This window comes from Melanotaenia boesemani, chromosome 12 (genome assembly GCF_017639745.1).
Source record: "Melanotaenia boesemani isolate fMelBoe1 chromosome 12, fMelBoe1.pri, whole genome shotgun sequence".
In the NCBI taxonomy this organism is placed as follows: Eukaryota; Metazoa; Chordata; class Actinopteri; order Atheriniformes; family Melanotaeniidae; genus Melanotaenia; species Melanotaenia boesemani.
Window position 1 is genome coordinate 18,269,833 of NC_055693.1, and position 27,878 is coordinate 18,297,710.

Sequence of the window (27,878 nt, forward strand, 5' to 3'; positions counted from 1 at the left end):
TTTTAATTAAGTAAATGAATTTAGCTTTTACCCCAAATGAGATTTCAAGGCGCTAGATGGCAAGACGAGATGTGAGGTTATTTTATATTCGCTAACATAAATCTGCGTGCAAATTATCTTAAATGACCCTGCACATAGAAGGCATAAACATGTCGACACAAATAAACTTGCTGATAGGTGATTTTGGTTGTGCCTGTGTCCTCCTCTGGCATTTTGGGTGCTTGAAATTCACTTGTGCTCTCAAATCTGACTAATTTAAGTTTCCTTTTTCTTTTAAAAAAATTGCTCTTGTGCAGACAAGAGATTGTGTAGTTTTTTTTTTTTTTTTTTTTTTTTAACGTAAAAGGACATTACATTTTTATCTTCCTTCACCATATCCTTCATTCAGCATGACTTAAACCTGTTGTCTCTAGTGGACTTATTTTTTTGGTTCCGTCTAGGGATTGCATTTATCACAATGTACTAACATGTCAAGCCACAAGAGGGCGCTCATATCGATGAAGAGCTTCAGTTGCACTTTTCAGAAGTAAAAATTCTAAGAGAAAACAGTAAAGTTAATGTGTTTATTCATAGAAAGAAATCTATATAATTCCATCTAATATTTATATATTAAAAAGTGTGTATAATAATGATGGAAAATTTTGTACACTGATTAATGATGATATTGCGATAATCTGTGAGAGACACAGCTAATCATTTAATGATTGTGACCAAAACTGTTTTTACAGGACACTGTTATCTTTAGTGCTCCCTGGGAGTGAATACAACTGTAAAACACATCAAAGGACCTTATTGCCTTCTGCTGTGGTAGATTAACGTGAAACCTGACTATGGAGCCTTGCACCACTGGATGAGACAACAGTTCCCAGGAGGTGATGGGGGCATATAAAGAAGTGTCCTGGACTGGAAGCCAGTTTCAACATTGTCGGCTGACCTATGTTCAGCTTGTCTTCTGGCTGTGTTGTGAACTCCTGCAATTGCAGTAAATAGCTGTGTCTTCTCCCCGATCCGAGCGTCTGTGATTCATTGAGAATTTTTTTAACAAGTAATAACTTTTCAAGAGAAAGTTAAATGAAATGTAATTGTATGCGGATACTGGGACATACTTTATGATGTATTACCACACCTGCAGAGTAAAAGTAAGTAAACTTAGTGAAATATTTAGGACAGACTGTCTAGGTATAAGCATCAGTTCTAAGTTTCTACATCAAACTGGATGTTAGTTACATTCAATAAAGCTATAATGGATCACTAAGCTCCAAAAGCTGCCTACTGGTAAAATCATGAAAGTACATAGAAGAGGTACATCAACATCAATCAGAGGTAATTTGGAAAGGTGGGCAAACAAAAATGGTTTGACAACAAACCAATCAAGATGCTTTCCAATGATCAAGCTGGGCAATCTAAAGACAAACGCCAACAGTGGACCAAGAAAGACAAACAATATGTGAGTATCCCACAAACACACGTTGTGTGCTAGTACATGGGCAGCGCAGACTTGGTAGATACGATGACAAGCTCCTACTGAATGAATGTCCAAACTTTTGCTTACCCAATAGCTGGTTATAGTTTCACCATAACAACTTTGAATGTTATATGCCAAGTAGGACTGTCATACATTTCCCTGAATTTTGCATCATCGTGTCATTTTGGTGTAACAGTGATGATGTAGGATAATACATCTAAATATCCACATAATATCTCCTTGTTACGCATAACGTAAGAATACAAACACATACATCAGAGAGTCTAAAGAAGGGTTTGTGTAATGCAGGGTAATGTAAAGGGCTATGCAGGAAAGTTAATGTCAGTGTGTAATATGTTTTCCTGAACCTGCAAGCAAAACTTAACTGTTTTAATGTGTTTATGTGTTATTAAAAAATAAAAAAGGAAAGAAAAAAATCATAATAAAAAAATTAAAGCTTGGGTCTCATGAAGTTAGAATAACAAAAGGCGGCCCAAAGTGCTTTTATTAGGATCAAAGACATATAACTTGTTTTTTTTTTTTTTTTTCCTTAGCGTTATTTGTCATTTTTGGTCAGCCTGATTGGTGTGGGCAGTATGTTTTACAGGTCACACACAATACCACTTTTTGGTGAACAGAGGAAATGTTTCTGATTGGTGTCGCCGTTGCCTGGATACAACCCAACAAACGAAGACCCGCCAGTGGTAGATGTGCATTGGATCAGCCGGGTGTATGCAGGAGGAATGCTCTGTTGTGATTGGTGGTTTGGATCGGCATAAAGTTGCTTATTGGTTGTTATTGTCAAAGTATTTTGGGTCACACATCAGAGCAGGTCTAGTCGCAGCAACACCTTGTAGCAGCTAAACGCAGTCAAAAGCGCCAGACTCAATTGTTTAACTTTTTTCAACTGCAATACTAATAATATCGAATTATAATGGCGTCGGTGGTTCAACACGGCCGTCGGAGAGGAGTCAATACAAGTGGTGAGAACTAAATGAGCACAGTTTGTGGAGGCTTATTTAGTATTAATCATTCTTATGATTTCTTTAAAGTACACACATTTATTCCAACAATTAAGGTTTCAAAATGACAATTTTCATATTTCTAACCATTTTTTAACATGCCATCTTATAAAGTTTGTGAAATAACGTTTTAATACGTCTGATTTTGTTTTTATATTTACAGTTTTGTTTATGTAAAATTTTGTATGAGGCTAAATTATATATTAGAAAGGGCATAGATAGCCTCAGAAAGTCCACACAATACATTGAAAACTACAACAGAAAATTCTGTAGAATTGTGCCACAACACAGGAGTAAAAAAATATGGAATTTACACTGGATTACTAACCATGTTATTGATCAAAATAACCCCAGTATTACGTTAACTAGACTTGAAAAGAAACACTAAAACGTCATATTAAAAAGGACAAATAAACCTCTTTGACTTTGACTTTGACTTGAGCTTGGCAACCAATAATCAAATAATAAGGTATGAGCTACAATACACTTTTATTACAGCCAGAATTATTATATTATTGGCTTTTGTTGCATTACTGGTTGCTACACGGAGCAAAAGTTTAGGTTGTATTTAGTTTTAACTGGAATGAGCAAAAACAACAACAAAAAACTTCTTAATCCTTAATTATCACATATTATAGAAGAGCAGGTTAATGTGCAATTTTATTTTTTAAGATTACATGTGCACAGGTTTTAACTAAAATTATTCAAGCTATTCATAGTTTTCTTCAGCTTATTATTTAATAGTTCATTTATAGTATGTGGTCTCATTTTAATATCCTGTTTTTCTGTTTGTTTGTTTGTTTGTTTGGTTGGTTGTTTTTTAAGCAGTGGAAGCTGATAAAAGAATCCAGCTTCCTGATGTCCGACAAATCACAATCGTAAGGAAGGGCGACTGGGTCAGGGTTCAAGATGAACTGAACAAATGGGATAAAGAAATGGAGCATAAAAGAGAGGCAGCCAAACACAGAGAAGCTCTGAAACTGCAGTCACAAGAGTTGGTGAAACTGTGGCCCAATAGCATCGCTGTAAGTTCCAGTACATATCTGTACTCTGATATTACCTGCTTTAATACAGTCAGGTTTGTCTAATAGGTTGCAAACAGTGGAACACGTAAAAGAATAACAACATGATTCCATGTGTGTGCATTTATTACAGGCCCAAAGGCAAAGGAAGCTAGAGGCAAAGAAGATTCGAGATCAGATTGAGGAGGAGAAAAGGAAATTGATGGATATAGAAGAAGCCAAATTCAGGGAACAAAAGCGAAAAGCAGCCATTGAAAAAGCCAAGATTAAGTTGTATTATCAAACAAACCGGGTCAAAAGATTAAATGTGAGTATTGGTTCAAGAATTTACGTACTATTTGTACATATTACATCACATTAACTTCTGGGATAATGAATTATTGCTACGTCCCCAGAGTGCACTCCTCCTGACAGAAGTCCTGAAGGAGAGAGAGGCTCAGATTGAACTGAAACAAAAAATAAAAAGTGCCAGTAAAGATGTGGATAAGGAGTTCATGGAAATGGTAAAGACTAAAGATGATGATGCCATGAGAAAGGAGCAGGAGAAGACTCTCCAGAAGAAGCTTGAGAGGCAGGCTGTTGCAGAGGACCTGAAAAAGCAGTAGGGTTTCCTAATAAGCCTCCATAACATTAGTTTGTCATTTACTGTATGCCTTTGGATTTTGTATTTTTCTTTTCCTGTGGTGGAAATGCAGAAAATCATCTGCAATTCCTTATATGAAATTATTAATCTTGACTTGGATGAATCCCAAATGTTATCCCATTAGTAACAACTCAAAAAATATTTCCCTTTCTTCAGGGTGAATGAAAAGCAGCTGATAAGAGAGCAAGAGAGGCTGGAGAACATGAAGGATGGAAAGGAAATCCAGCATCTTCAAAAGCTCCATCAGAGGGAGCAAAGAATGGAGTCAGAACGTCAAGCAAACCAGAAGAGAAACCTCATGCAAGCTCACCTGGTTGGATCATATTAACACAGACTATCAAATCTGCACATTCTCAAAGTCATACATTTAGTTTCTGAATGCATTGTCTGTGTTTGCAGGAGCATCTCACCATCAGGGAACACATAAAAATGGCTGATGCACAGAAACAGGAGGCTGAAGAGAAACAAAGGAACCTTTTTCTCTCTGCCAAACAAAAAATGATGGATTTACGGAAAGAAAGAGAAAAGGAATTGGTTAGGTACGATCCTACAAAATAAGTATGATGAAATAGATCTTGGTTTATATCACATTCATGAGTTCTTCTTATTATCCCCCAGAGAGGCTCAGCAGCACAGAGAAAAGATCTTGAACAAACTGACAGCGACACAGCAGGAGCAAACAGTCAATGAGGAGCAGAGAATTGCTAAAGCTGTAGCTGAGAGGGAAGCAAAACAGGCGCATCTGCAACTGGCGGAGGGGGAGAGGAGAGCTGTGATGTTGAAGTCGATTGTTGCACACAGAGAATTCATGGTAACGGTGGTCACCTGCATCAGTATATTTCACCCATCCGAAGAGTGTTGTTGCATAAGACAAACACAAGCTGTAACACAAACTGCCTCACCAGAGACAAGAAAAAGAGAAGAGAGAGAAAGTCGCTGAACAGGACAACCGAGATGCACTGCAGGCAAAGAGGGAAGCTGACAGAATATTTTCTGAGAAACAGCAGCTAAAGGCAAAGGAAACTGGAGAAGATCAGAGAAAAATGCAAGACTTCAATGCTGCACAAATGGTAATAACAATAGAAGTCTTATGTATTATTCTTTTAAAAAGAACAATTATGTTGCCTGCTACTTGAGAGAAGACCTTCAATGTTAATCTGTCATTTTTCAAATACAGGCTGAAAAAAGAACCAAGTTTCAGCGGATGAAGGAGGAGGAACTTGAGTTTGAAGAGAGGAATGCCAAACTCATTGCTGAAGAGGAAAATAATTTCCAGAAGTATTCACAGCATGTTATCAGTGCTGCTATAGAGGCTAAGAGAAATGTGTTTCCGCTTTACAAAGCAGTAAGAGAAGGGATCGGAGGTGTGTCTGGTCCTGCTTTTGGTGGAGTCAGGCCTACCTACCTCGTTCAGGATCATACTGATGCTCAGTTGCCCAAATATGTCACAAGTGTAACAAAGAACGTGAAGAAGATTCACGAAGCTGTAGATATTAAGGAGGCAAAGGAGAGACTTGGATTCATGTGGTGATAATTCCCTCAAAGCTGGTGTGTTTTAGTAGCAAGAATTTTTTTCTCCCAAGTTCACTTCTTTTTTTATTTTACTCCCACAGCTCTAAATCATTTAGATTTGGGGCTAAGATAATTGTATATAATAACCTATAGGTGTAGTGTGGAACATTTACATTTACATAATGTAATACTCTGTATTATATGATTCCAATGGATTTTGGTCTTAAAAGTTATTAAACACATATCATTGGTTGCTGCCTCTCATCATTCTAGTCTCGCACAAGCAGACCCAAAAATACCTTACAAAAAAGTAGTCAGCAAGTCAGCATCGAGGAGCCGACTGCAGATTGTCAAATACACACAACTGGTATAATTACTTGTGGACAGATTTGACTTGCTAACATTATGACTGCTTTTTATTCTGTTAGAAAAACCACAAAAAGTTTATCTAAAGTTGAATGAGGTCTCTGCAGTCCATCAACCATTTAGATACCTTTAACAGTTTTAGTCTGAATTACTTTTAATTTCAGCGCATTTAATTTAAAACAGAATCATCCATCTTTACCACTTTATTCCAGTGCATGGTCACAGAGGGGCTGGAGCTTATCCCAGCTGCTACTAAACATGAGGCAGAATACATCCTGGACAGATCCCAAGTCAATCACAGGTGACACCAGTCACACCCACACTCATGTTAGGTTGTTACATGCAAGAGGAAAATGTTGAGGCTCTTGGATGCAGTTGCATTTATGAGCTTTTTAAATTTTCACTGTAAGCCCTGAGTCTTTAGACTAATGACAAATGGTAGCTAAAAGAAAAAAACCTTTGAACATCAACTAAAACAGGCAAACTGCATTTTATTTTTTTAAACAGATGCAACTGGATTTTCTTTAACACTTAGAACTGAGAGATCTATAAATTGTCAATAAAGAGAAGAAATGATTACACCAAGCAAAACCTGCTGTTAATCATGTGAGAATGTCAGTTTTATGTCAGACTTTTGCTCACTCATGTCTGTTGACACTAAAATGCAAAAAAGTAAAATATCCTCAAAGCAGCCAGGATTTTTTAAATACAGCTAAATTTATAGAATTTCAAAGAGTGATGCTGTTCCAAATAAGATAAAAAATAAGTTGGTAACAGTTAAGTATAAAACAAGTATGTTAAGGTGGATTTAAGTATCTTAAAGTGGATTTTGTATACAGACACCTTGCAGTAAACAAAACACTGAAAAGGTCTTAAAAGAAATTGCTTAAGGAAATGGAGGCACCCAAACAAAGAAGACAACTCATCAGAGTAAGTTTCCAAATTCCTTTAATAACATTGTTTGTTGTAATTTTGACTGTAAATAAATGTTTTGAACTCAGTGTTGAAAATACTATTAAAAACTAATACAAATCAAACTGAGCTTTATAATTCAATCAACACTTCAGCAGATTTCATTTGACCAATTTGCACAAAACTGAGTTCATACAAACAGCTTGCATCTTGTATTTTCTCTTTGAGGGAAAAAAATAAACAAAAGAAAAACAGTTTAACAGGACTACAGTATAAGATTGTTGTAGGGAAAAAGTAATGGAGTATAAACATTGACAGGGTCAAAGCATGCGTCACAGTATCAATCTTCTCCAGGCAGTAAAAAAAAAAAAAAAAAAAAAAAAATTGACATGGATAAAAGGTACTTTCTTTTTTATTTTAATAAAATAAAAAAAAAAACATAAAAATAAAAAAAGAGCCAGACATCTGGGCTTCTGTATGGGCAAAATAAAACTGATCACATAATTCAAACATTAAAAAACAAAAAATCTGCAATACGAGTTCCTGTTGTCATAAAATGAAAAGATTTCTGGAACTTTCACAAACTTGTGGATGCAGTTCATCATGACTCATTTTGTCTAAATGGGACTTACAGCTACCCCTCAGCAGCAGTATGCACAAGTTTTTATATATGGGGACAAAAAAAATACACTGAGATACACTACCGTTCAAAAGTCTGGGGTCACTTTGCCATGGGATTCATTAGGGAAGTGACCCCAAACTTTTGAACGGTCGTGTATTGTCCGTCACATCTACAGGTGGGTTAAAGTTTGCTTGATACCGCAGAGTTTGTATTTGCAGGTGTGTGCAGCTATATTCTGTTAACCATCGAGTCCTGTTGTGGTTTCTTGTTGGTTTAACACAGTTAACAGTTTGACAGATATGTACGTGTTACCTCTGGAAGAAGTGAGGGCTGTGAATAAACTTTGCAGATGGAAAACTGGTGTTGCATACTACATAAATAGGGGGTTTACAAAAAAATTAAAGAACTTATTAGTCGCTGTCAGAGCTGGAGCTAGAGCTTGACCGATTCCTCTTGCTATCAGTTTTATTTTTGCCTTTTGTACTATCTGGTCTGGCTGGACTTCTTCTGTCTTTGGATTTAGAAGCACTATCGGCTCTTCTTTTAGAGTATGGACTTCTTTTTCTTCTTTCTGCTCTATCGCTGTCAGAGCTGCTGCTGCGTCGTTTCTTTTGGCTGGCAGCTTCTCTGTCTTTTCTATGAGATGATCGGTCTTTGCTGTGGTCTCTCTTACGACTTCTGCTTCTGGAGCGCCTGCCTCGGTGAGAGTCTCTAGTCTTATTCCTGTCTGGACTTCTTGATCGCCGATCTTTATCCCTGGATGCTCCTTGGTGCTTATTCTCCCTTTCACTGTTGTGTCGTCTTTCTTTACTCTTGCTGCGTTCTCTGCCCCTCTCTTTGTCTTTTTCTCTTTTTTCTTCTTTATCTTTGGACACTGCACGCCCACCTCTCTCCCTGGTTCTGCTGCTGGATCTCTGCTTATCTTTTGTAGATGCTCTCTCCTTGCTCAGTGACTTTGTCCTAATTCTCTCACCATTTTTTCCTTTTGGGTCTTCTTTAGGTTTTTTATCAGATTCGTGACCCTTATTTCTATCTTTACTGTGATCTGAATCTGACTCCTTTTCTTTCTTATTAACATTTCTTTCTTTACTTCTGGAGCGACCTCTTCTATCATCACTTTTCTGCTTGTTACCCCTATCTCTGCTTTTTGACCTTTTACTCTTGTCTCGGCTTTTACTGCGACTTTGAGACTTATCTTTTTTCTTTGCTCTGTGTTTGCTCTGCTTCTCATCCTTTTCAACACAGTCTTCTTTACTTTCAGACCTATGAGACTGAGCGTTTTTGTCTTTTTTAACCTCAGTTGAGTGTTCATGTTTTGTGTTGGAGAGCCTCCTCTCTCTCCTTGGGGCTTTATTTTCCTCATCCTTTGTCTGGTTCATGTCACCTCTGTTGAAAACAAGAATAAAACATAAAAACTAGATAAAGGAACTTGACATCTGACAGGGTAACACAATCTACTCAACAAGGTTTTAACAAATCCAAACTATTTTTACACAAATTATGCAAAAATTCATAATGTTTAATTCTCATCCAACATAAAGATCTTTGCATTTTAATTAATATGTGCAAACATTTCAGGTAATTTAACTTTTGCTATGATCAACTTAGTTTTATAGCAACTGTAAATACACAACTGAAATAATAAAAGTAGCTTTTATATCTAAATGAAACTAAAATTTCAAACTGCCACAACTGTTCACACACAACTTTGTTAAATGCTAAAGTTTACATCTATCGCAGGCAAGCTTACTTTGTGTTAGTTTGTTCTGCATCTCTCCACAGTGAGTTGAAGAATCCTGGATTAAATTAAAGTGAGATGATCTTACTTGTCTCCCTTAATCCAGCGCTCTCCTGTGACTGCCCTCATCCTCTGTCGCTGCATTTCCTGACGCCAGTGTGGAGGGGTTTCACTGCGCCGAAAACGATCTCTAGATCTCGACCGAGAGCGTGATGGAGTCCGATATCTCTGTTAGGCAGAAATGAAAATAGTTTACTTTTTCTGTGACTCTTTCTGTAAATTAACTAGACCCAACTCAAGTGAAGTTTTTACAAAGCTATAGTCAGTTTGTATTCATTACTTAACTGTGGAAAATTGGATGAAATTCTAGTTGACATCTTTTTTATAAGTGGAGTGTACCTACCCTCGGTCCCCTGCCTTTTATCTTGCGCCCAGATCGGGTCGTCACCACTAGTCGTCTGTGATATGCTGATTGAGAGTTATATGTTATTCCAGCACTACAAAGAAAAAGAAAAACAACCCTGGAAATTAACAGCTGATGGTTTCTTATTTGGGTGTTTGCTCTTATGAACACCAAACACTGACTTCTCTCTTGGCCTGTCCTCTTTCCTTCGTTGATCCTTAACTTCATCTGACTTCTGAACAGGCTGAGGGCTTCTCCTCATGAGAAATCGATTCTCAGGGATGGGTGGTATTTCTTCAGGACGTACAGTAGATGTAACCAAGTCTTCTTGCTCCTTCTCTTCAGCGCTCTCAGGTTCTGACCTGTGAACATACTCAACAGTTAGGATGTTTCTTTCATCACAGACAAAAACTGCCTAAATAAGTTATGTACTTTTTTATGTCTTCTTCCTTCATCTTCTGTTTCTTTTTTAGTTTTTTTGCCTTCTTTTTCTGCTTCTTGGATTCTTTCTCAGACTCTTCAGAATCAGAGGACGACTTTGAAGAGCTCTCGGAGTCACTGGAGCTGCTGGAGGAGGCTTTTTCTTTCTTTTTTCCGACTTTCTTTGCTACAAATACATAAACTGTGTTAAAACACATTTTAGATGCTTATAAAAATATATATTTTTAAAAGAAATATTCTAATAATCAAACCTTTAGATTTAGGGATGAGCTCCCCACAGTTCAAAACTTTCACCTCAGCATACGGCCTGCTATTAGGATCAGTTTTCTGGTTCTCCATGGTTTGAACAACCTCTTGGCCGGAGATCACATGGCCAAAAACAACATGGACACTGAAAACAGTAAAGTGAATTTCAAATTAATATATAGCAATGACCAGATTATGTATTGTGAATCAGTTTAAATTTAAAATACATCAAAGGACATTCACCCATCCAGATGCGGTGAAGGTTTTGTTGTTCTGAAGTATCATCACAGGCCATTGAAGAGACAGGGCATTAATTCATTTGCAAGGCTTACAATTTGACATTATGACGACTAATAGATGACATCTACAATATGTAGAAATTAATTAAATACTAACATGAAAAACTGAGATCCATTTGTATCTTTGCCCCTATTGGCCATAGACAGCAGGTACTCCTTGTTGTGTTTGACAGCAAAGCTTTCATCTGGGGGAAAAGCACAAGATTGTACTGCCATCTTGAAGCCAACGCTGGTTTGGATAACAACTGACAGCTCTGTAAGGGGCCTCTTTACCTTCAAAAAAGCCTCCATAGATGGATTCACCGCCTCTTCCATTGCCTGTGATGTCAAAGAGCAAATTAAACACAGAAACAGCTTAAAAAAGTTTAATTATAAAAATTCACTTGACTGCTAGATACTTGAATCGATTTAACTAGTTTGTTTTTAAATTACTCATATTTAGCTGTTTTCATGTATGAACTAAAGACATTCTTGTAGAAACTGTAGTGCTTTGTTTACTAGACAGGGTTCATGGCAGATAAGGCTACTCTGTGGTAATGGCGTTTACATTAATGGAATGGAATCACAACACGGACAATAGCCAAGTTTCCATCAAGACGCAAAGTGACTGTAAAGGAACTTTGTTTAAAGAGCATAAACAAGCCAGCATGCTGTCATCAGCAGACAGCAGTGTAGGTAGGTTAAGCTTTACAAAGCTGCCGTTTTCCTTAAAACATGTTCAGTTGTCAATGACATGTCCACTTTTTCAGAACAGACACATTAGGGGTTTCCATCTGAACAATTTTTGTTAAAAAGGCAAAAATGACCAAGTATAAAAAATGCAATATTGAGGTTTTCTTTTCAGTTTCCATTCACATTTACCTATCTGCAACTTTAAAATGCACATAAAAAATACAGATGATGTGGAAAACAATGTACAAACTGGTGGAAAATGAAAAATTAAAGGAAAATTAGTATGAATAAGCTTTTTAATGTCTTGAATGGATCATATCTGGGGACAAATCTTGAATTTCCTAACGCAATTAACCATTTATCACTTTTGATGACTCACCTTCACTGAAGTCTCCTCCTTGAATCATGAAGTCTTTAACAATTCGATGGAAGAGGCATCCTTTGTAGTGCAGTGGTTTCTGGGTACCTTTGCCAATGCCTTTTTCACCTAAATAAAGCAGCAGCATCTGGTAAAATTAAACTGCACTGTTAATACAAACAGTTCCTGGAAGCGTGTGAGAGCATAGGAACTCACCAGTGCATAGGCATCGGAAGTTTTCACACGTTTTTGGACAGATGTCTGAAAACAGCTCCACCACAACTCTGCCGACTGTGAGAAGACAAAAGGTCATGTCCAAAATATTTCAAATTGTGGTGAGTTTACCCACTGAGCTGTCACTGTATTCAGTACCCATCTATAAAACAAAAGAAGTGTAGACAACAAACCTTTCCAAATAATTACATTGTATCGTATTGTAGTGTCAGATCTCTTTTTTTCCCCACACTCATCAAAATTTTGTTATGCTTGCATAATGACAATAAAAATTTTGAATCTTGAATTCATGAGGACTAAATAGTAAGCAAATATTCTTCTACATGACCATATGGTGAACCAGCAGATTTCTAGGGCAGGTTCACCATAAAGTCATTATTTCAAGCATTATAGGCACTATAATGGATAGGCTAGTCATGTCAGGCTGCATCATTATTAGAGGTGTCTCCTAATAAACACTTCAATTAATGTATCACAAAACAGGCAGAAAAATGGAAGTCCTCCTCTTACCAAGAACATTACTGATTCCTATGTCAAGAAAGCAGCGAGGACGAACTTTGATCCCCATGGTCACTCAAAACGCCTACAAAGAAGACACAATGATAAAGCGACAACTTAATATCCACCATTGGTTGTGATTGCAAACACACGAAGCTTGAAGTATCTCAAGTTAGCAGCCGAAATAACATCCTAGTGTTACACATTCAGAATAGCTGAGAGACTGGTTTAAATGACGGAGAGTCACTTAAGACAGACAAACATCCCTGCTGTTCGCTCACATATAATTTTTTATCAATATAATATCAAAAACAAAATACATATGATCAGCACCGATGGTAAACGCTGTGGCAGCAGCTAGATTACCACGTTTGTGTTTATGATTGGCTAGTTAGCCTTAGCCACCTAGTGCGATGCTACAAAAAATACTAATACTAAAAAGGTTGACTTGTTTAGAAAATTGTGGTGACATATTTTAGTGCCTTGGTAGAGCAATTTGTGTTTTATATTCACTCATTTGGGTAGTAAAATAATAACACCACACAGACACACGGTAGCGATACACACAGTATTTCAAGGCCTAGCATTAGCATTAGCAAATTTGCATCACGTTAGCAACAACCAGAGTTGAGGTTTTTCTACTACGTGTGACCGAGCGGTTTCTGCGTAGAAACTGCACAGATATTACCAAGACATCGGTAATGTGAAATCAAATCACCTGGAAAACCAAGGATTTCAGCCCACACAGCGAACAGCTCTTACAAACGACAAAAATTAAGTTTCATTCAGTGTATGGCTGCCTGTTTTCTAAAGATGGCGCGACAGGCACGTCAATGGATGTCAAGAGTCGTGCGCCAGTCGACTTTATTGGGTACTTATGCCCTAATGCTTACCTGCCAGGTAAAAGTTTTCAATGAGAACTAAAATCATTTCTGAACGTGCCACATCCAATGCGGTGTGTATTTTCATTTTTACAGACCACGTAATGATTTTTTTGCTAAGACATTTCGTACAATTTTGTTCCACTTGACTGGAAACAGCGGCTCTGTTTTGCGTCGCAGGGTGATGCACAAATAGTATATGAACTATATTGTTTGCGTGATAACAAACATTCAGTTGTATTCTAACTACTATGCTATAAAAACACAACATAACAAGTTCCTCTCAAAAACTGTACTTGTTCAAAATTGAACATCCACGATCTTATTCCTGAAAAGTATTAATCAGGGTTTAAAATACTCCATTACGCATTATGTCACCACGGAAGTGAAAATCCACGGCACACATGCAAGGTAATTTTGACTTTGAGCGGTTATAATAACCGCTTTCTATTTATGCCACACAGTTAGTCCATTTTAAGATGATCCATTTGTTTTAATATTAAGAAATCTTGGGGATAATTTTAATCAACCGAGGAGAACAGTAATTTAATGTGATTATCTCTGCATCCACGTGAGCACTGCGTTTGTAAACTAAACTTAGAAGCTGGTATCTTTGCACATGTAGTAAAAGAAATTCATGTTTAATATCCTAATGGGACTGTTTTCTCGCATCTCTTTTTGAAAAAGGAGTTTACCATGTCACACTGAACTGCCACTATCATGTAAGCACTTACTTTCTTACATAGTATAACTAGGAGTTTCGTAAGACCTTGACAGTATGGGCCAGGCTTGACATGCATTTAAGCCGATTTTACTTTTTGTGTTGTTTTTCAGCTGATGCAGATCCCTAAAGGATCATCACACATCTTTTACTTTAAGTGCAATTTTGTGGTTTTGATTTGATTGGTCCAGGCTGCCTGTCAGCTGACACCGAACTGGACAGTGGACAATGCAAAAATGAAGATCTCAGCGCATCTCTGACATGATCCCTGGTTTGTGATGATGTTTCGGCTCCGATGTGTGAACACCTGCCTCCGAAGGCTCCTTCATGGGGGAACAGTGAATAGAGACCAGGTCCTGGAGCAGCTGCGGGTTTGCTCTGCTGAAGACCAGGTTTTTGATGTGGTGGGAAAGAACAAAGCCAAGCTGACAGCGGAGCATGTGAGCTGTGCTGTAGGGATGCTGTGGCAGTTTCAGAAAGAGAGACCTGAACTGCTCAGGACTGTTGACCTCATCAGAAGTCACCCACAGTTCTTAACTCTCCGGGTTTTAGCAGAGAATAAAATTGCTATTATGGATGATTTAATGTTGGTTGACATGCTTTATGCTTTCCTCAGGTATGTTAACAGACAGTCTATTTTATGGCAATTAATTTGAATGAAACACCGTAACATACCTTACATACTTTATTACTGTCTTTTCTGTAGGTTAAACATAGAGGATAACGACTCTCTTGTGCAGCAAATGGTTTCAGAAGCTTGGCTAAGAATAGACAGGTTTGTTTGCATAACATTTCCCCATATATATTAGATTTGCAGTGATTTGAAAAATAAAAAAAAAATACCAGCATAAACCATTTTGCATGTAAACACTAATAACATTTCACAACATTTTTGCAGACTTCCAATGTCATCTCTATCCAAGTTTGCTATCTGTTTAAATGATCAGAACCTCCACCACAGTCCTCTAATGGGTCACATCACCTCCATTTTGGATCAAAGGTTGTCGACTATTGATGATGCCAGGTCAGTGATGAAACTATTAGGTCCAACGACCTTTTGTATGTACAGAAGGTACCTGACATAATGTATTTACTGTCACTCATGTCGTTTTTCCAGGATCCTCACCACTTTAATGATTAGTGTGTCGTCCCTCGTGTCTCCCCACCTGAGGGATGCTCTCATCAGCAGAGCAGAGAAACTCTTGCTCACCATGAATCCCTTGCAATATAACACACCACGAAGAATGGTGCAGTTTCTGCGCAACATTAAGTATGTTCACCGACCTCTGCTGGAGAAGTGCAATAAGATCTTTTTGCTCAACATTCCCAGACTGGATGCAGAAAATATCGGCATCATCTTGGGTCTGTATCAGTCCCTTCAGTTCAACAACTGTGACTTTAAGCTGGCTGCTAAACAAAAGTTGACTGAACTGATAGATTCAAGCACTGATCCTTTATCCTTCTCTAAACTGTTTATTGCCCTGGCTCCCATTGCCAGTCAGGAGATCAGAGAAAGGTTGGTATCTTATTAGTGGCATGATTTTTGAATGAAAATCTAACCAATTACAACTGTTTTTTAGTCCTACTGGTCTGTTACATGGTTTCACTCTTCCTAGGTTGGAGAACACTGCTCTCCTGTTGGCTGATGAGTTCAGTCCTCGGCAGGCTTTGGCTATAGCTGAAGCACTGGAGGAGGTTCAAAGTAGAAACCTTAGCTTAGTGAACAAGTGAGTTCATGTCTTTGTCATAAAGCACTAACATAACGTAAGTATGAGGCCTACATATTAGGAAATATAGACCAGCTCCAAGCCTATATTTCTCAATAACCCTTCTCCTTTAAGAGCTAAGCTGTGTAAAATGTATACAAATTTTAATACAATAATCTAAACCTTTAAATTCCTTTATTTTATTGAAGATAGAACAAAGACAACATATTCTAAGTGAGAAATTCCATTTGTTTTATACCAAATGATGTTGCGGTCAAAGGAAAAACTAAAGCATGAAGAACACTTCTGAAAACCATTTTTATTAAATGTTTGTTTTTGCATCTGCAAATGCAAGTTACAACTTTACTAAAAAGATATATAATTAAAGTAACCATCTAGCTAACTATATTTATTTACTCTTCATCCTCCAAGATAAAGAGAAGAGAGATGTCTGACTTACTTACCGTTCCAAACCAGTGTATGTGGTGATATTAGGTTGCATTAATGCACATGGTATTGGCTACTTGCACATCTGTATGGGCACCATTAATGCTGAAGAATATGCAAAAGTTTTGGAGCCACATGTGCTGCCATCCAGATTGTCTTTTCAGGGAAGGTGTTGCTTATCTTATCAAAACAGTACCCTACCACATTGTAGACGTATTACATCAGACACAACACAGTGATGAGAACACCTCTGCATCCTTTTTATTTAAACATTTTGCTAACATAAAACTTTAAATGAACACGTATTTTTTTTTATTAAAGAGTATCATTTTAATGTGTTTGTATTTTTAAATAATTTTAAAGCATTGCATTTTTGGAACTGATTGTTTACTACTGCACTTGAGGAAAAATCCAGTTTTAGTTGTTGTTAATAATAATAATAATAATACTGTGCAGTTAAGCTTTTAAAAGGTTAATTTATTCTAATTTGTAGAAATATCTGTTACATATTTTTTATTTCATTTTGCAGAATTGCATCTGTAATTCAGAAGAACCTTCATGTCTACAAGTCAGTGGAGGTGGCCAGAATCACCCAAGCCCTTTCTCTATTGCAGTATCATAATCCAGAGTTCTTCACTAGACTTAAAAACATTATGATCAAGTAAGTGATTGTCAAATATCCATCTGTTGCATTCAAGTTTGATTGAATAAAAAGAAGACTAATGACGCTTTATCTTGCAGTTTTTTGCAGCACAGTTTCTACCCGTATGAAGTGACTATGCTAATTCGGGTGCTGTCCACATTGTCTTCCCCACGACTTGATGACAGCGTGGTCTCAAAAGTAGATGCAGTAGTTGCACAGTGCAACCTCAGTGAGCTCAGCACAATTTCTTTTGCCGTTGCCAAATGGATACGAAATGATCCGTCCTACCGCCACAACACCCACAGCAAATACGTCCGCCTGCTGCAGACGCTAAGCCGCTGTGGACACGAGAGGCTGCAAACAGCCGACCGGCTGGACTTTGTGCTCGAGGAGCTTAAGTACATCTCGGGTGAGTGGTTTGAGGAGATGCTGCTGGAAGAGTCTATGGCCACTCTGAAGAGGATGGTAGATCAAATTAACTGGGCCAATGCCCCTGACCTGGCCTTTTTCCTCACCAGAGCAAATTACCTCTGTCCTCCTCTGATGGACAGAATTGCCAGTGTGGCCACAGAACACATTGACAAGGTGCTTAAAAAGATATTACAACATTTAAATCTGGGGTGACTATATGTATATTAACTGTATTTTTCCTGTCTCATTTTAAGATTCATCATTCATCAACATATGCCACCCTGCTACCCTTTTCTGTCCTGAACTATGATTCCGTGCAGGCAGACGAGCTGTTCGATGCTTGCATTAAGCGCTTCACTCCACACATCCGTAAGAAAAAGTCACAATGCAGATTTCTTTCCTCGTACAGTAAGCTTTCACTAATATTTTTTATGAATGGTTTTCTAGGTTCCTTTGACCCACATCTGCTAGTCCTGTTTGCATACTCCTTGGCAGTAGCTGATCATTTTCCTGAAGAACTCATTAGAGAAATCTTTAGCATCGACTTTCTGGGAAAGCTGGACTGCCAGATAGAAAGTACGTCCCCACTTGGTTTAAATTGTGCTTCTGTGGCAAAATAATTCATCATAAATTATAAGTAAACACTTTGTTTTGTTCTGTGGGGTTTATGTAACTGTTAATATGACTCTTTACAGCCCTACCTGATACCCTCAACATGCGGACACGACTGCGGCTCATGGAGCTCAATCGCGCCGTGTGTTTCGAGTGTCCTGAGTTTCAGGTGCCGTGGTTTCATGAACGTTACTGCCAGCAGCTGCAAAAGAAAGGTAAGAAAACTCACTAATGTATGATTTTCTTGTTTAGGTGGGATTCGAAGTTTAGTTCATTTTGAAATTTATATTTTTATTACCACTTGCCCCTTAAAATGCTATGTTTTTATTATTTTTTTAGGTAATGGCAGTATCAGTCCTGTACAACAGCAAATCCACAAAATGCTAGGGGAGGTTCTTGGTGGAATTAACTTTGTCCAAGCAGCAGTTATTACTCCATATTTTTACACCATTGGTGAGTAAATGCAGCTGTTTGATCATATCCAGAAAGCATCCAGATTTGACTTAGACTGATTTACTGGCATGATAAATGTTTTAAAAATAAAGTCTGATTTTTTTTTTTTTTTTTTAATCCTGATCTTTATTTCTTTATTTTGAAAAAGTGTAGATATGATTCACAGTTTGGGTCTAGGAAGTGATCTTTATGTTATTCAGCTGTATAATGTCACTCCAGCCTTCCTGACACAGCTTTCTGCTCTCATTCACATCTACATTTTCTATAACAACTCATGTCTCACAAGATTTCAGAGGGACACTTTTACTTAAATGATAGATGATTAGATCTTCACTAGGCTTTGGCCAGTGTCACTATATTTTAGCAGTGCACTATAGCCTGTCAGAGGTTTTTGTGCTTATCAATAATGTACACCAAAATATATCATAACACAATACAATCTTGAAATTTCCTTAAAATCTCCTTCTTGGACAGACTTTTATGACCAAGCATTAGACAACAGCAAATAAATTTCTGCATGGCGAAAGCCTCCCAGTCATTTTTATGTGGCCTTTTAAATTGTTATTTCAGACTTTGAATGCAAACTGGACAAAAACTTGAAGCCGCTGCCTTACTCAGAGCCAAGCACCCTGCAGATCTCGGACAGAGGAAGGGTTCACTGGGATTCAAGGTCCCTGGAAAATATAAGGGATGAGTTGCCACCTGGAGCTCAGCGGTAGGGTGATGCAGAGTATGCACCCATTAGCCACAACATTAACAAATATTATATAGTCCCTCCCTTGTGTCACTAAAATAGCTCTGACTGCTCAGGACATGCATACAAGATCTTATGTTGTGTTGCACTGAGACTTAACAGTAGATCCTTTGGGTCCTGTTGGTTGAAGTGTTCCACAGTGGTTCAGGTTTGTTCTGGCTCATTGTGTACAGTAGATTCTCAGTTGGACAGAGTATGTGGGGTTTGAAGCCAGGTGAACATCTTAGGTACTATGTTCTCAAGCTGTTTTTAAGCTATAAATATGTAGTCTATGCCTTAAGGCAGGGTGTATTCTCATTATATATTACATCAAATTTAAAAGGGGATTTTAAACTCAGATTAGGAAAACATTATGGTGGAATAATTACATGGATCCTGCTGGAAGAGGTTGCTGAATTTAGGAGTGTTGTACAAGGAGCAAGTGTTTCCCAGCAGAACATGTCATTGTGGTGGCAAATTACTTCAACTTGACATTAGTTTTAATGTTGTGGCTAATTTGTGTTTGTGTGTATATATATATATGTATATGTATATGTATTCAGACTGTAGCCTGAATATGAAAAACTTTTAAGAACTTTTAAATATGTAAGATGTCTTTGTTTTGACTTTTTCCCTTCAGTGTGGCTGTGGACTTTCTTGATTCAAAGTCCTTCTGTAAAAATTCTCATCATATGAAAGGTGAAGTCTTGTTGAGGAAGAGGCACCTCGAAATTCTGGGATATCGTGTTGTTCAGGTTAATGAATATTATTTTTTTTGCATGCCTTTGAATTTGTCTTTGTGGACGTGTGGAATTGCATTTAACATCAATATTATTGAGACAGTGAAAGAATTGTCAATATTTGTAATTTTACAGATTCCTCACTTTGAATGGAACTCTATGGAGCTTTCAACACATGACTCCTGGAAGGAATATCTCAGGAAGAAAATCATCAGATAGCTTTCTTTCTGACTGCCTTACTTAAAGATTCAGTGTTATATTCAGCACTGACTGGCTATCTTGGTACTGGAAAATGTTTTGACCGAGTGACTAAATAGTGTTAAGTGTTAAACACCAAAAACACATAAAATGCTCCTTATTTTTAGTTTTAATGTTCAGTCTAAAGTTGGCATGAATCTGCCTCCATACATGTTGAGTGAGAATGTACCTTATATGTTTTTGTATTCAATAACATTGTAAAAATTAAAATAAAGATTGTATTTTTTGCATTTCACATGTGAATTACTAGGTAATTATCAGAACTGCAGGTGTGTGGCATGATTTGTAAATTTAATATTTCAACATCTGTCACTGTTCATGTAGAAAAAAAACCCAGTATTGTCTATAAAGTGTTTATTTGGCCTACGTTCGGTCCATTATTAGAAACCCACACATTAAATATGTTCCCTCAGATCCTCCTCCTCCATACACCAAACTGTGCCCTGGCCTGCCTCGACACCATGAGGAGCAAAGCCGTCAGCTGCTCTGCTCCCAGCTCCTGAACTCTCATCCAGAGCTCTTACACTCTTGCCATCTTCAAACCCAGACTCAAAACACACCTGTTCAAGGCTGCATATTCACTATGACCACTACATTGCAAATACTCTGCCATTCATCCAATGCTTGTTGACATGACGAAAAAAGAAAGGCATTATAAAAACACAATATAATTTATTGTAACTAAAACCTAAAGTATATCAGTCAAAAATGATAGAAGACAAGAATTAACTTCTAAGAACATTAACATGATCCTCTGTCCTGCAGCAGTAATAGAAAGCTCCCTCGTTACAGTTTGGGCATTTTGGCTGTATTCAGACGCATTGAGACACAGGAGGCTCCAGCTGCATAGCGCATCTCTCTGATCATGCCAGTCCACTGTTTGGTGTCACCTTCATACCTGGTAAAGAAAGTAAACATGTTAAAAGTCCCTTTTTAAAATGAAGAGGAATCTGTTTTTGAGTATTTTAAAAAAAGTAATATTTTAAATATTTTTTAAAGCCCACTATACATGCAGAACAAGAATTCTAACATACTGCCAAATGTCAATGACTTCAGTGGGTGCACACTCTTTGTTGTCATTCTCCACCATTGCAAAGCCTCCTATAGCGTACAGCAGTCCTCCACAGCTGACCAGGTTCATTGAACTCCTTTCTTGGGGAAATTCTGTAAAAGGTGACCACCTACAACAAAGTGCAGACACAGCTGAGTCAGTGATTTTCTGAAAGGTTTTATTTCTCCTCTCCCGTGTCTCAAATGTGCAATCGGTAGCACATTGCAACCTATTTAACTTTCTGCTCCCCCACTCACCATAAGATTAAGTCTTGTTAATAAATCTATACAAAATGTCAGTCCCTGTCCCAAAAGACCTGTCAGGATGGCTCATGCAAGTCAAAAACATTGGGAATCAGTAATAGAACATAAATACAGATGAAAATGCTAAATTGGTTATAATGGCTAAATAGCAATTTATTTCATTTAAATGGCAACGTTATAAACGTTATATATAAATGGTGCTTACTTGTTAGTCCCAAAGTCATAGACTTCACAAGCAGCTGTCAAGCCATCTTCATTGACTCCTCCAGCAACAATAATCCTCCCTTTGTGGATAACTGCGCCAAACATGGATCTGGGAGTCTTCATGGAAGCCACCTCCTTCCATTCTGCCCTCTTGTGGTTGTATGCAAACATCTTATTGGTTGCTTTACTGCACCAGCAAAGAGAATTGTCACACATAAAAGTTAATTAAAGAGCAATAGTCTGACTTTAAATCAAATGTTCTTGTACTGTAATCTTACTTATCATCTGTCTTTCCTCCAATGCAATAGATCAGTCCATTCTCAGAGACCACACAGTGGCCGTGGATTTTCACAGGCAACTTTTTTGTTTCTGCCCACTTCATTTTTCTAAAATACAGATAAAGGCACTGAATGTGTTTAAATGTGCATCACTGTGTGTAAGACTCCAATGACAGTAAATGTGTTGAACTTACTCTGTGTCATAGCACATGACAGTGTCGTGAGACTCGTTGGTCTGTAAATCTTTTCCTGCTACAGCAAAGATGAGATTTTCAAATTCGCCCAAAGCAAAGAGACACCTGGGGGAAGGCATGGGTGGTAGAGCTATCCATTCAGCAGCAAGACAGTCCAACTGAAAGCAACATTTTAAGATATGTTTTAAAAACACAGTATGAAGTGTAATTTTATTATATATATATATATATATTTGTGTGTGTGTGTGTTAACAGGGCTTTTCTACCTGGTAGAAGTAGCACTGCATTGGGTTGTCTTTATCCTCTTCATCCACAAACAATCCTCCCAACACATACAGATTGTTCTTCTTTGATGACATGCTGACATGGTTTCGGGGAATTTGCTCAGCCATCGCCCCAAGAAAACATTCATTCTCCTGACCATCATAAGCCACAGCAGCGGTGTCATTAATCATGAGAATCATGTCTTTGGCAAACATGCCATATCTGCGGTTATCATTCAGATAACCAGGTAACTTGCCCTGCTCTCCCTCTGGGTCATCTTGTCCCTTTGTCTTCTCAGGCAGCTTCCCTGCAAATGCTTCTTTGATGACCTTGATCTTTTTGAGAAGCTCAGGATCAGCTTTGATCAGGTCATCTTTCTCCACCTTTTCCTTGAAATACTTCTCTGGGAGCAGACGGAAACGAATGTACTCAAAGGCCTCATCCAAGGATTTCACGCGCTTGTCCTTGTCTTTTCTGATCCACTTCATGAGAGATTCAAAAACTATCTCTTCTTTTTCAACATTCAACGCATCAGCCCCAATAATGGCAAAGAATTCAGGTGGCGCAAGCTCTAAGAAATCATCATCCTTGGCTATAGTCTCAAAGCGATCTGCAATGTAATCTCTAGCTGCCATTGCCAGTCTGGCACAGTTTAGCATCAGTCCCAGTCTGTAGATTGCAAGGCAGCTTTTCATGGTCAGCTTCTTCTGGAGATAATTCACACAAACTGTGAACACTGAGGGGATCTGGAAGCGATTGGCAACAGCCAAAATATCCTGCACATTGTTATCATTTATATCAATCTCAGCTGAATACATGTAATTTACAACCACCTCCATTGTATTGGGGTCAAGATTTTCCAGAACGACATCCTTTCTGTCCGCTTCTTTGCCATCTTCTGAGAAGAAGAGCTCCCGGAAAAATGGACTGCATGCTGCCAGAATAAGCCGATGGCAGGGGATGCTTCTGTCTCCAACCTTTAGGATACAATCAATTAACTTATTCTCATTCAAAAGCTCTTTGAGCCCGTCCTGTAATAAAGTGCTCTGAAACAGACGGAGGTCTTCCCTCAAGCCTTGGGGATCCATTCTTTTAGGACAGGAAGCAGACTGAAGAAGGATTAGATTTCCCTAGCTACTGAAGACAGAGAACTATAGACAGCTAGGTCTGAAAGCACTTGAATATAACTGTGCTTCTCTAAATATAGCTAACCACCCCATCCGTGAAGTATTCAGGTTGGCCAAATCGGAGAGCTCACACAGCTGTCATAAAGCACAAACAACTGTGGGGGCCTTGTCACCCCTGTGATTAGTAGTTGTTGTGCAGCCACACAGAAAGAACATGCAATCTTTTCATTTGTAATCTCTTCTCATAGAGTGAAATATAATTTGAAGATTTAAAAAAACAAACAAAAAAACATAATTATTTATGGAGGACTACTGGTTCCAGTGCTTTATGTTCCCACCTATGACTGAAATCTACAACATTCAGTCTGTATTCTAGTGGCATGTACATGCTGAGTGACTCACAATACATTGATAGCAATGACCACTTCACTGTGGTGTGTGTGATTCAACAGTATGAGACATCCAAAGGGGAGTCAAATAAAACAGCAGACAGGGTCAGGGAACAGCTGCTGGCACAGGAGCTGACAGATTGTCCTCTAAACATTTTTTTAAATACTAGCACATTGTAATCTTTGGTCTGAGATCATTGTGTTCCTTTCACATACAGCGCAAACCTATTGAATCTGATCATTAAGAAAATGTACAAAAATAAGTTTCCTTCAACATCTATTTAAATGTTTTATTCAAATTAAATGAATAAAAACTTACAATAACTAAAGAAATGTTCTCCACTATACATGGAATGCCATGATGATTCATGTAATTTTGTACTTTTTAAGAAAAAGTATCTATAAACAAGCGATACAACTTTTAACTTGGCCTATAAATAAATAAATTTTACTACTGTCTGTACAAGCAAAATATGTACATTTAGTATAAACATTTTTCATATTGTTTCAGCCCATCACCTCCCACAACCCTTGAAGTGTAAAGCCATCTTTTAGCTTCTCAATGGCGAGGCCAAGCTCATCAGAGAAAACTGCTTCACGGTCTTGTTGCTGTAGGATTACAACAAGTAAATTAGGTTTCCAGAAAATTTAAGAGCAGAGCATAGTGTAAAATATAAATTCAAAACATTCAAACATCAGCATTTACCTTATTGCCATCAGCGAAATAGGCCTGTAAGTAAGAACAGACACACACAAATTTAATTATCACAAATAACAAAAAGAACTGGTACGTTCTGACAGTGACAACAGGTTATTGTTGTCTGATGAGCCACACAAACATGAGCACTAGGCAACATAAATTCATGTTTGCTCATTATGCTGAAGGGCATTAGCTCACAGCTATTCTGAGTCTAAACCTTTAAAATCCCAGAAGAGTACTGAGTGTAAGGATGGCCACAGGGCTCACTCACAGTGAAAGCATCAGTCTGCTCATCAGGCTCAATTTCCACGTCATCAGGAGGTTGATCCACTGTGAGTTCTTCCAGCGGCTGGGGCTGAAGTCATTGTTGGGATAAACAGCACTATGACAACATGATCAACTTGAACTACTAGAAAGGCTGGAAATATTTATGGCAATGTTAACAATGGCAATGTTAACAGCTGTCAAAAAAATTGAAGTATAGAAAAAAAAAAAAAAAAAAAAAGATTTTTAAAACTGGTTTGGGTCAGGGTTTGTGTTATTCTTATATGGAGTTCAGCGTCACTGATTCTAATACTGTAAATGTATGCCTACCTTTTCCTCCATTTCATATTCCACTCCAAAGATAGGGTTGGCAGAGTACACTTTATGAAGAGAATTGATTTCTTTCAGCGCATCTTGAAGCTTTTCCACTGGGTCGATCTTAAACCCAAGAACATATCCTCCACTCTAAAACCAACCATGAAGAAAGAATATATTGTCTTTGACAAGCACCAAGACTGAAGAGAAAACCCTATAATGAGATTACATCTGATAAACATTACCTGTCGTGAACTCTCAATCACCAAAGCCAAACCAAATTTTGAGTCTCTTATTCTGATTGACCACTTATAAGGGGAAAAAGCAGAATGTTAAATACATTACACAACTACAATCATTTCCGAGCCACACAAGAGGCTTAAACTTTATGTCCGCTGTTCTGTTTATTCATTTAAAGTATTAATAAGTGCTATAATAAACTCATTAAACTGGATCTATGTAAACAGGGATAGGCGATGGTACATTTTTTGGAAAAAGCACAAGGAAAATCTGAGGGATGTACAGGTTAAGTTTTTTAAATCACTGTACTTACAATCTGCAGGTAAGGAATGCTAACATTGAAGCTCTCGTTCATATTAGCATGCCACACAATCCGAACATTGGTAATGAAGAAGGTTCCAAGGTTCCCCTAAAAGAAATGCCATATCAACTGTAATTTACATTTTAGTAAATGTTTGTACTTTTTTAAACAAGTTCAGTTTTATTTTGTTCAAGCAAATTGTCAGAGAAACAGAGATTAACTCAAAGAGATTATTACTAAAGGATTATGACTTGAAAAAAACATTAACAAAACAACACCTGTACCTGATCACTAGACAAATTCCAAACACCATTGATTTTATCATACACCTGCTCCCGGGGCAACAGTCGAAGCTGTTTATTCTGAATCAGAGCAGCTCGAAGTTTCAGGTCCCGGTACATTTTAGAGGTCTCATAAGCTCTGTACCAACATAACACAAATGTTCAAATACTGAATAAGACATAACTGGATATAAAATATAATCAAAATTTAACATCCCCTCAATGTTGTTTTACCTGTGTACAGCAATCACAGAGGTAAAGAGTCTTGGACTTCCAGGAACCAAATTTGTGAAAATGAATTCAAATCTTGTATTATTGGACTTTGTTAAGATGTAGAGAGCTTCAGTTTGTCCCCTCAGTTTCTGGAAAAAAGAAAATAATTCTTAAATCTCCATCACTTTTACATTTCAATTTTTAGTAAAGCTAAAATGTAAAATATTATAAAAACTAACAAACAAACTTTAAAACAGATATTCTATGTCAGAGTATACTTTAATAGATACATAGAGAAAACTTATAGTAACTTACTGAGTTAGCTGTCCTTGTTGTGATGTTTATAATGGAGTTGTAACCCACAGCTGATAATAAATAAATAAATAAAAAAAAAAAAAAAAAAATTTAGATTGGACTCAGTTAAATCATTTTAGTGGATTGTGTTGGCAAGTACATTTAAAATGTAAGTAGATGGTAAAATCAGAATAATGGCTTGCACCATATTCACCATCTTTTAAGGATGCTCTCACATAATCTTAAGTCATTCTATGTCACTTGTAGAACTCATTAGTGGAGACATAATACAAGCTAAATTTTCAAGAAGTTGTTATTAAGAATAGTTAAAACCCATATCGAAAGACAAGGCAGAATATTCTCCAGCATTTATATACTGAGACATTTAGATGTGAGGTTTACTCACACAAGTTGACTCTTGGCAGAGCCAAAGAGTGCCAAATGATTCTCAGGTTTGTTACCAGCAGTCGTCCTGTAAAAAGAGAAAATATTTATCGTTACATGAAGATCAATCAAACACATCGGGTCCATATAAATGTAAAAGCACCTCGATCTCCATTGTTTCCTTTCGTGTCTTCAATGGAGTCCAGGCAATCTATCAGCACTTCTCCTGGACGAGTTTTCATCTGCCTGTGCACAAGAGGGATCATCGTATTGACCATTAGTTGTAGTGATTTTACAATTTTTTTTATAAGTGTGTTAGGCGATCGCAGAAGCTTTGATGTCTCAAAACACATGTATTAAAACATGTAAACACATTTAAGCATATATCAACATATGACACATAAGACGGTCTTTTGTGAATTGGTATAAAATCAAAAACATTTGTCAGTATTTATTAGAAGATTAATAATTTCTTGTTACGTTGTAGCGTTCGACTAGCCACTTTGCTCGGTCGAGCTAGGTGAACTAGCTAGCTTGAACGAAACTTAAATATCCCCAAAAGAATTAATGTTAACTTACTGAGCTGTTATGTCAAATCTAACGTCTCTGTCTTCCCAGAGCGCGTCTAAAGCAGAAGCCATGACTGCACGTTATGATATAGTCTTCTTGTTATACTTTAACAGCCCCCTAGAAATGGAGAACTAGCTAAAGATTGCACGGGCTAATCTCAGAAAGCCTACTTAGCGTCAAAATCACCGTGGTAACAGACGGCAAGCCGATAGGACAAAAGTATTTTAACTCCACAGAGACCACAAAAATAACGAAAACAAAATACTGGATAAAACGAAGCGTTTACTCTAGCTCCCCAAATTTAATAATGTTGAATGACACCACTGAAGTTCCTGTTCATTATGTTCTTTTATTTCTTTCTTTTTATTAATTGTGTTTATGTCTTTAGTTTATTATGGGGATGTGATATGCTACATTTCCAACTGTAGCCTAATGTAACTCTCTTACGAAAAAAATATCATTGACCTTTTCTCGTTCACTAGTGGCTT

General features: G+C 37.5%; 5 protein-coding genes across 9 annotated transcripts; 2 read left to right on the forward strand and 3 right to left on the reverse strand.

Annotated features, from left to right (window-relative positions):
- The first annotated feature begins 2,186 nt into the window (after positions 1-2,186).
- Positions 2,187-5,912, forward strand: ccdc173 (coiled-coil domain containing 173). Of its 2 annotated transcripts, none has more exons than XM_042001314.1 (9): positions 2,187-2,448; positions 3,313-3,512; positions 3,643-3,816; positions 3,905-4,110; positions 4,309-4,465; positions 4,552-4,691; positions 4,771-4,963; positions 5,058-5,222; positions 5,330-5,912. In XM_042001314.1, exons 1-9 carry the CDS (start codon positions 2,400-2,402, stop codon positions 5,681-5,683), a joined length of 1,638 nt encoding a protein of 545 aa, XP_041857248.1. In that variant the 5' UTR covers positions 2,187-2,399; the 3' UTR covers positions 5,684-5,912. The 2 variants fall into 2 exon arrangements, with proteins under 2 accessions (XP_041857248.1, XP_041857250.1); XM_042001316.1 differs by having other exon boundaries at positions 3,316-3,512.
- A 1,049-nt stretch (positions 5,913-6,961) lies between these two features.
- On the reverse strand, positions 6,962-13,293 carry ppig (peptidylprolyl isomerase G (cyclophilin G)). The gene is made up of 13 exons (XM_042001312.1): positions 13,172-13,293; positions 12,466-12,538; positions 11,938-12,012; positions 11,743-11,850; positions 10,965-11,009; positions 10,789-10,876; positions 10,636-10,665; positions 10,398-10,537; positions 10,138-10,312; positions 9,888-10,067; positions 9,706-9,799; positions 9,391-9,530; positions 6,962-8,950 (listed from the first exon to the last, which is right to left on the reverse strand). Exons 2-13 carry the CDS (start codon positions 12,521-12,523, stop codon positions 7,975-7,977), a joined length of 2,109 nt encoding a protein of 702 aa, XP_041857246.1. The 5' UTR covers positions 12,524-12,538; positions 13,172-13,293; the 3' UTR covers positions 6,962-7,974.
- fastkd1 (FAST kinase domains 1) lies at positions 13,271-20,279 on the forward strand. 3 transcript variants are annotated; one of them, XM_042001311.1, is made up of 15 exons: positions 13,271-13,353; positions 14,169-14,671; positions 14,762-14,830; positions 14,954-15,079; positions 15,173-15,571; positions 15,672-15,782; positions 16,738-16,869; positions 16,950-17,436; positions 17,517-17,631; positions 17,710-17,838; positions 17,958-18,089; positions 18,214-18,327; positions 18,898-19,042; positions 19,701-19,815; positions 19,936-20,279. In XM_042001311.1, exons 2-15 carry the CDS (start codon positions 14,334-14,336, stop codon positions 20,017-20,019), a joined length of 2,496 nt encoding a protein of 831 aa, XP_041857245.1. In that variant the 5' UTR covers positions 13,271-13,353; positions 14,169-14,333; the 3' UTR covers positions 20,020-20,279. The 3 variants fall into 3 exon arrangements, with proteins under 3 accessions (XP_041857245.1, XP_041857244.1, XP_041857243.1); XM_042001310.1 differs by lacking the exon at positions 13,271-13,353 and adding an exon at positions 13,702-13,745; XM_042001309.1 differs by lacking the exon at positions 13,271-13,353 and adding an exon at positions 13,752-14,056.
- An 83-nt stretch (positions 20,280-20,362) lies between these two features.
- Positions 20,363-23,467, reverse strand: klhl41a (kelch-like family member 41a). Its single transcript, XM_042001313.1, has 6 exons — positions 22,315-23,467; positions 22,049-22,206; positions 21,855-21,962; positions 21,578-21,763; positions 21,093-21,239; positions 20,363-20,956 (listed from the first exon to the last, which is right to left on the reverse strand). The coding sequence occupies exons 1-6, from the start codon at positions 23,398-23,400 to the stop codon at positions 20,845-20,847; spliced, it is 1,797 nt and encodes a 598-aa protein (XP_041857247.1). The 5' UTR covers positions 23,401-23,467; the 3' UTR covers positions 20,363-20,844.
- A 639-nt stretch (positions 23,468-24,106) lies between these two features.
- bbs5 (Bardet-Biedl syndrome 5) lies at positions 24,107-27,560 on the reverse strand. Of its 2 annotated transcripts, XM_042001889.1 has the most exons (12): positions 27,400-27,560; positions 26,984-27,066; positions 26,843-26,908; positions 26,458-26,507; positions 26,164-26,291; positions 25,933-26,068; positions 25,661-25,756; positions 25,353-25,415; positions 25,123-25,257; positions 24,800-24,883; positions 24,535-24,558; positions 24,107-24,437 (listed from the first exon to the last, which is right to left on the reverse strand). In XM_042001889.1, the coding sequence occupies exons 1-12, from the start codon at positions 27,459-27,461 to the stop codon at positions 24,336-24,338; spliced, it is 1,029 nt and encodes a 342-aa protein (XP_041857823.1). In that variant the 5' UTR covers positions 27,462-27,560; the 3' UTR covers positions 24,107-24,335. The 2 variants fall into 2 exon arrangements, with proteins under 2 accessions (XP_041857823.1, XP_041857824.1); XM_042001890.1 differs by lacking the exons at positions 24,107-24,437; positions 24,535-24,558 and having other exon boundaries at positions 24,828-24,910.
- Between the last annotated feature and the right edge of the window lie 318 nt (positions 27,561-27,878).

Bases quoted from the DNA above. Each gene is read 5' to 3' on its own strand.
- ppig (XM_042001312.1), bottom strand. From the start codon at position 12,523: ATGGGGATCAAAGTTCGTCCTCGCTGCTTTCTTGACATAGGAATCAGT. The intron at 10,068-10,137 runs GTACATAACTTA...GTATGTTCACAG, and splicing joins AAGGAAGAAGACATAAAAAA to GTCAGAACCTGAGAGCGCTG. The intron at 9,531-9,705 runs GTAGGTACACTC...TCTGCCTAACAG, and splicing joins TAAAAGGCAGGGGACCGAGG to AGATATCGGACTCCATCACG.
- klhl41a (XM_042001313.1), bottom strand. From the start codon at position 23,400: ATGGATCCCCAAGGCTTGAGGGAAGACCTCCGTCTGTTTCAGAGCACT. The intron at 22,207-22,314 runs GTAGAAAAGCCC...TGTTGCTTTCAG, and splicing joins TGCAGTGCTACTTCTACCAG to TTGGACTGTCTTGCTGCTGA. The intron at 20,957-21,092 runs GTATGTTAGAAT...TTTCTTTACCAG, and splicing joins GAAGTCATTGACATTTGGCA to GTATGAAGGTGACACCAAAC.
- ccdc173 (XM_042001314.1), top strand. From the start codon at position 2,400: ATGGCGTCGGTGGTTCAACACGGCCGTCGGAGAGGAGTCAATACAAGT. The intron at 3,513-3,642 runs GTAAGTTCCAGT...CATTTATTACAG, and splicing joins TGTGGCCCAATAGCATCGCT to GCCCAAAGGCAAAGGAAGCT. The intron at 4,466-4,551 runs GTTGGATCATAT...CTGTGTTTGCAG, and splicing joins ACCTCATGCAAGCTCACCTG to GAGCATCTCACCATCAGGGA.
- bbs5 (XM_042001889.1), bottom strand. From the start codon at position 27,461: ATGGCTTCTGCTTTAGACGCGCTCTGGGAAGACAGAGACGTTAGATTT. The intron at 27,067-27,399 runs GTAAGTTAACAT...TCTTGTGCACAG, and splicing joins AGATTTGACATAACAGCTCA to GCAGATGAAAACTCGTCCAG. The intron at 26,292-26,457 runs GTAAGTTACTAT...TCTTTTTTCCAG, and splicing joins CAACAAGGACAGCTAACTCA to AAACTGAGGGGACAAACTGA.
- fastkd1 (XM_042001311.1), top strand. From the start codon at position 14,334: ATGATGTTTCGGCTCCGATGTGTGAACACCTGCCTCCGAAGGCTCCTT. The intron at 17,839-17,957 runs GTACGTCCCCAC...GACTCTTTACAG, and splicing joins GCTGGACTGCCAGATAGAAA to CCCTACCTGATACCCTCAAC. The intron at 19,816-19,935 runs GTTAATGAATAT...GTAATTTTACAG, and splicing joins TGGGATATCGTGTTGTTCAG to ATTCCTCACTTTGAATGGAA.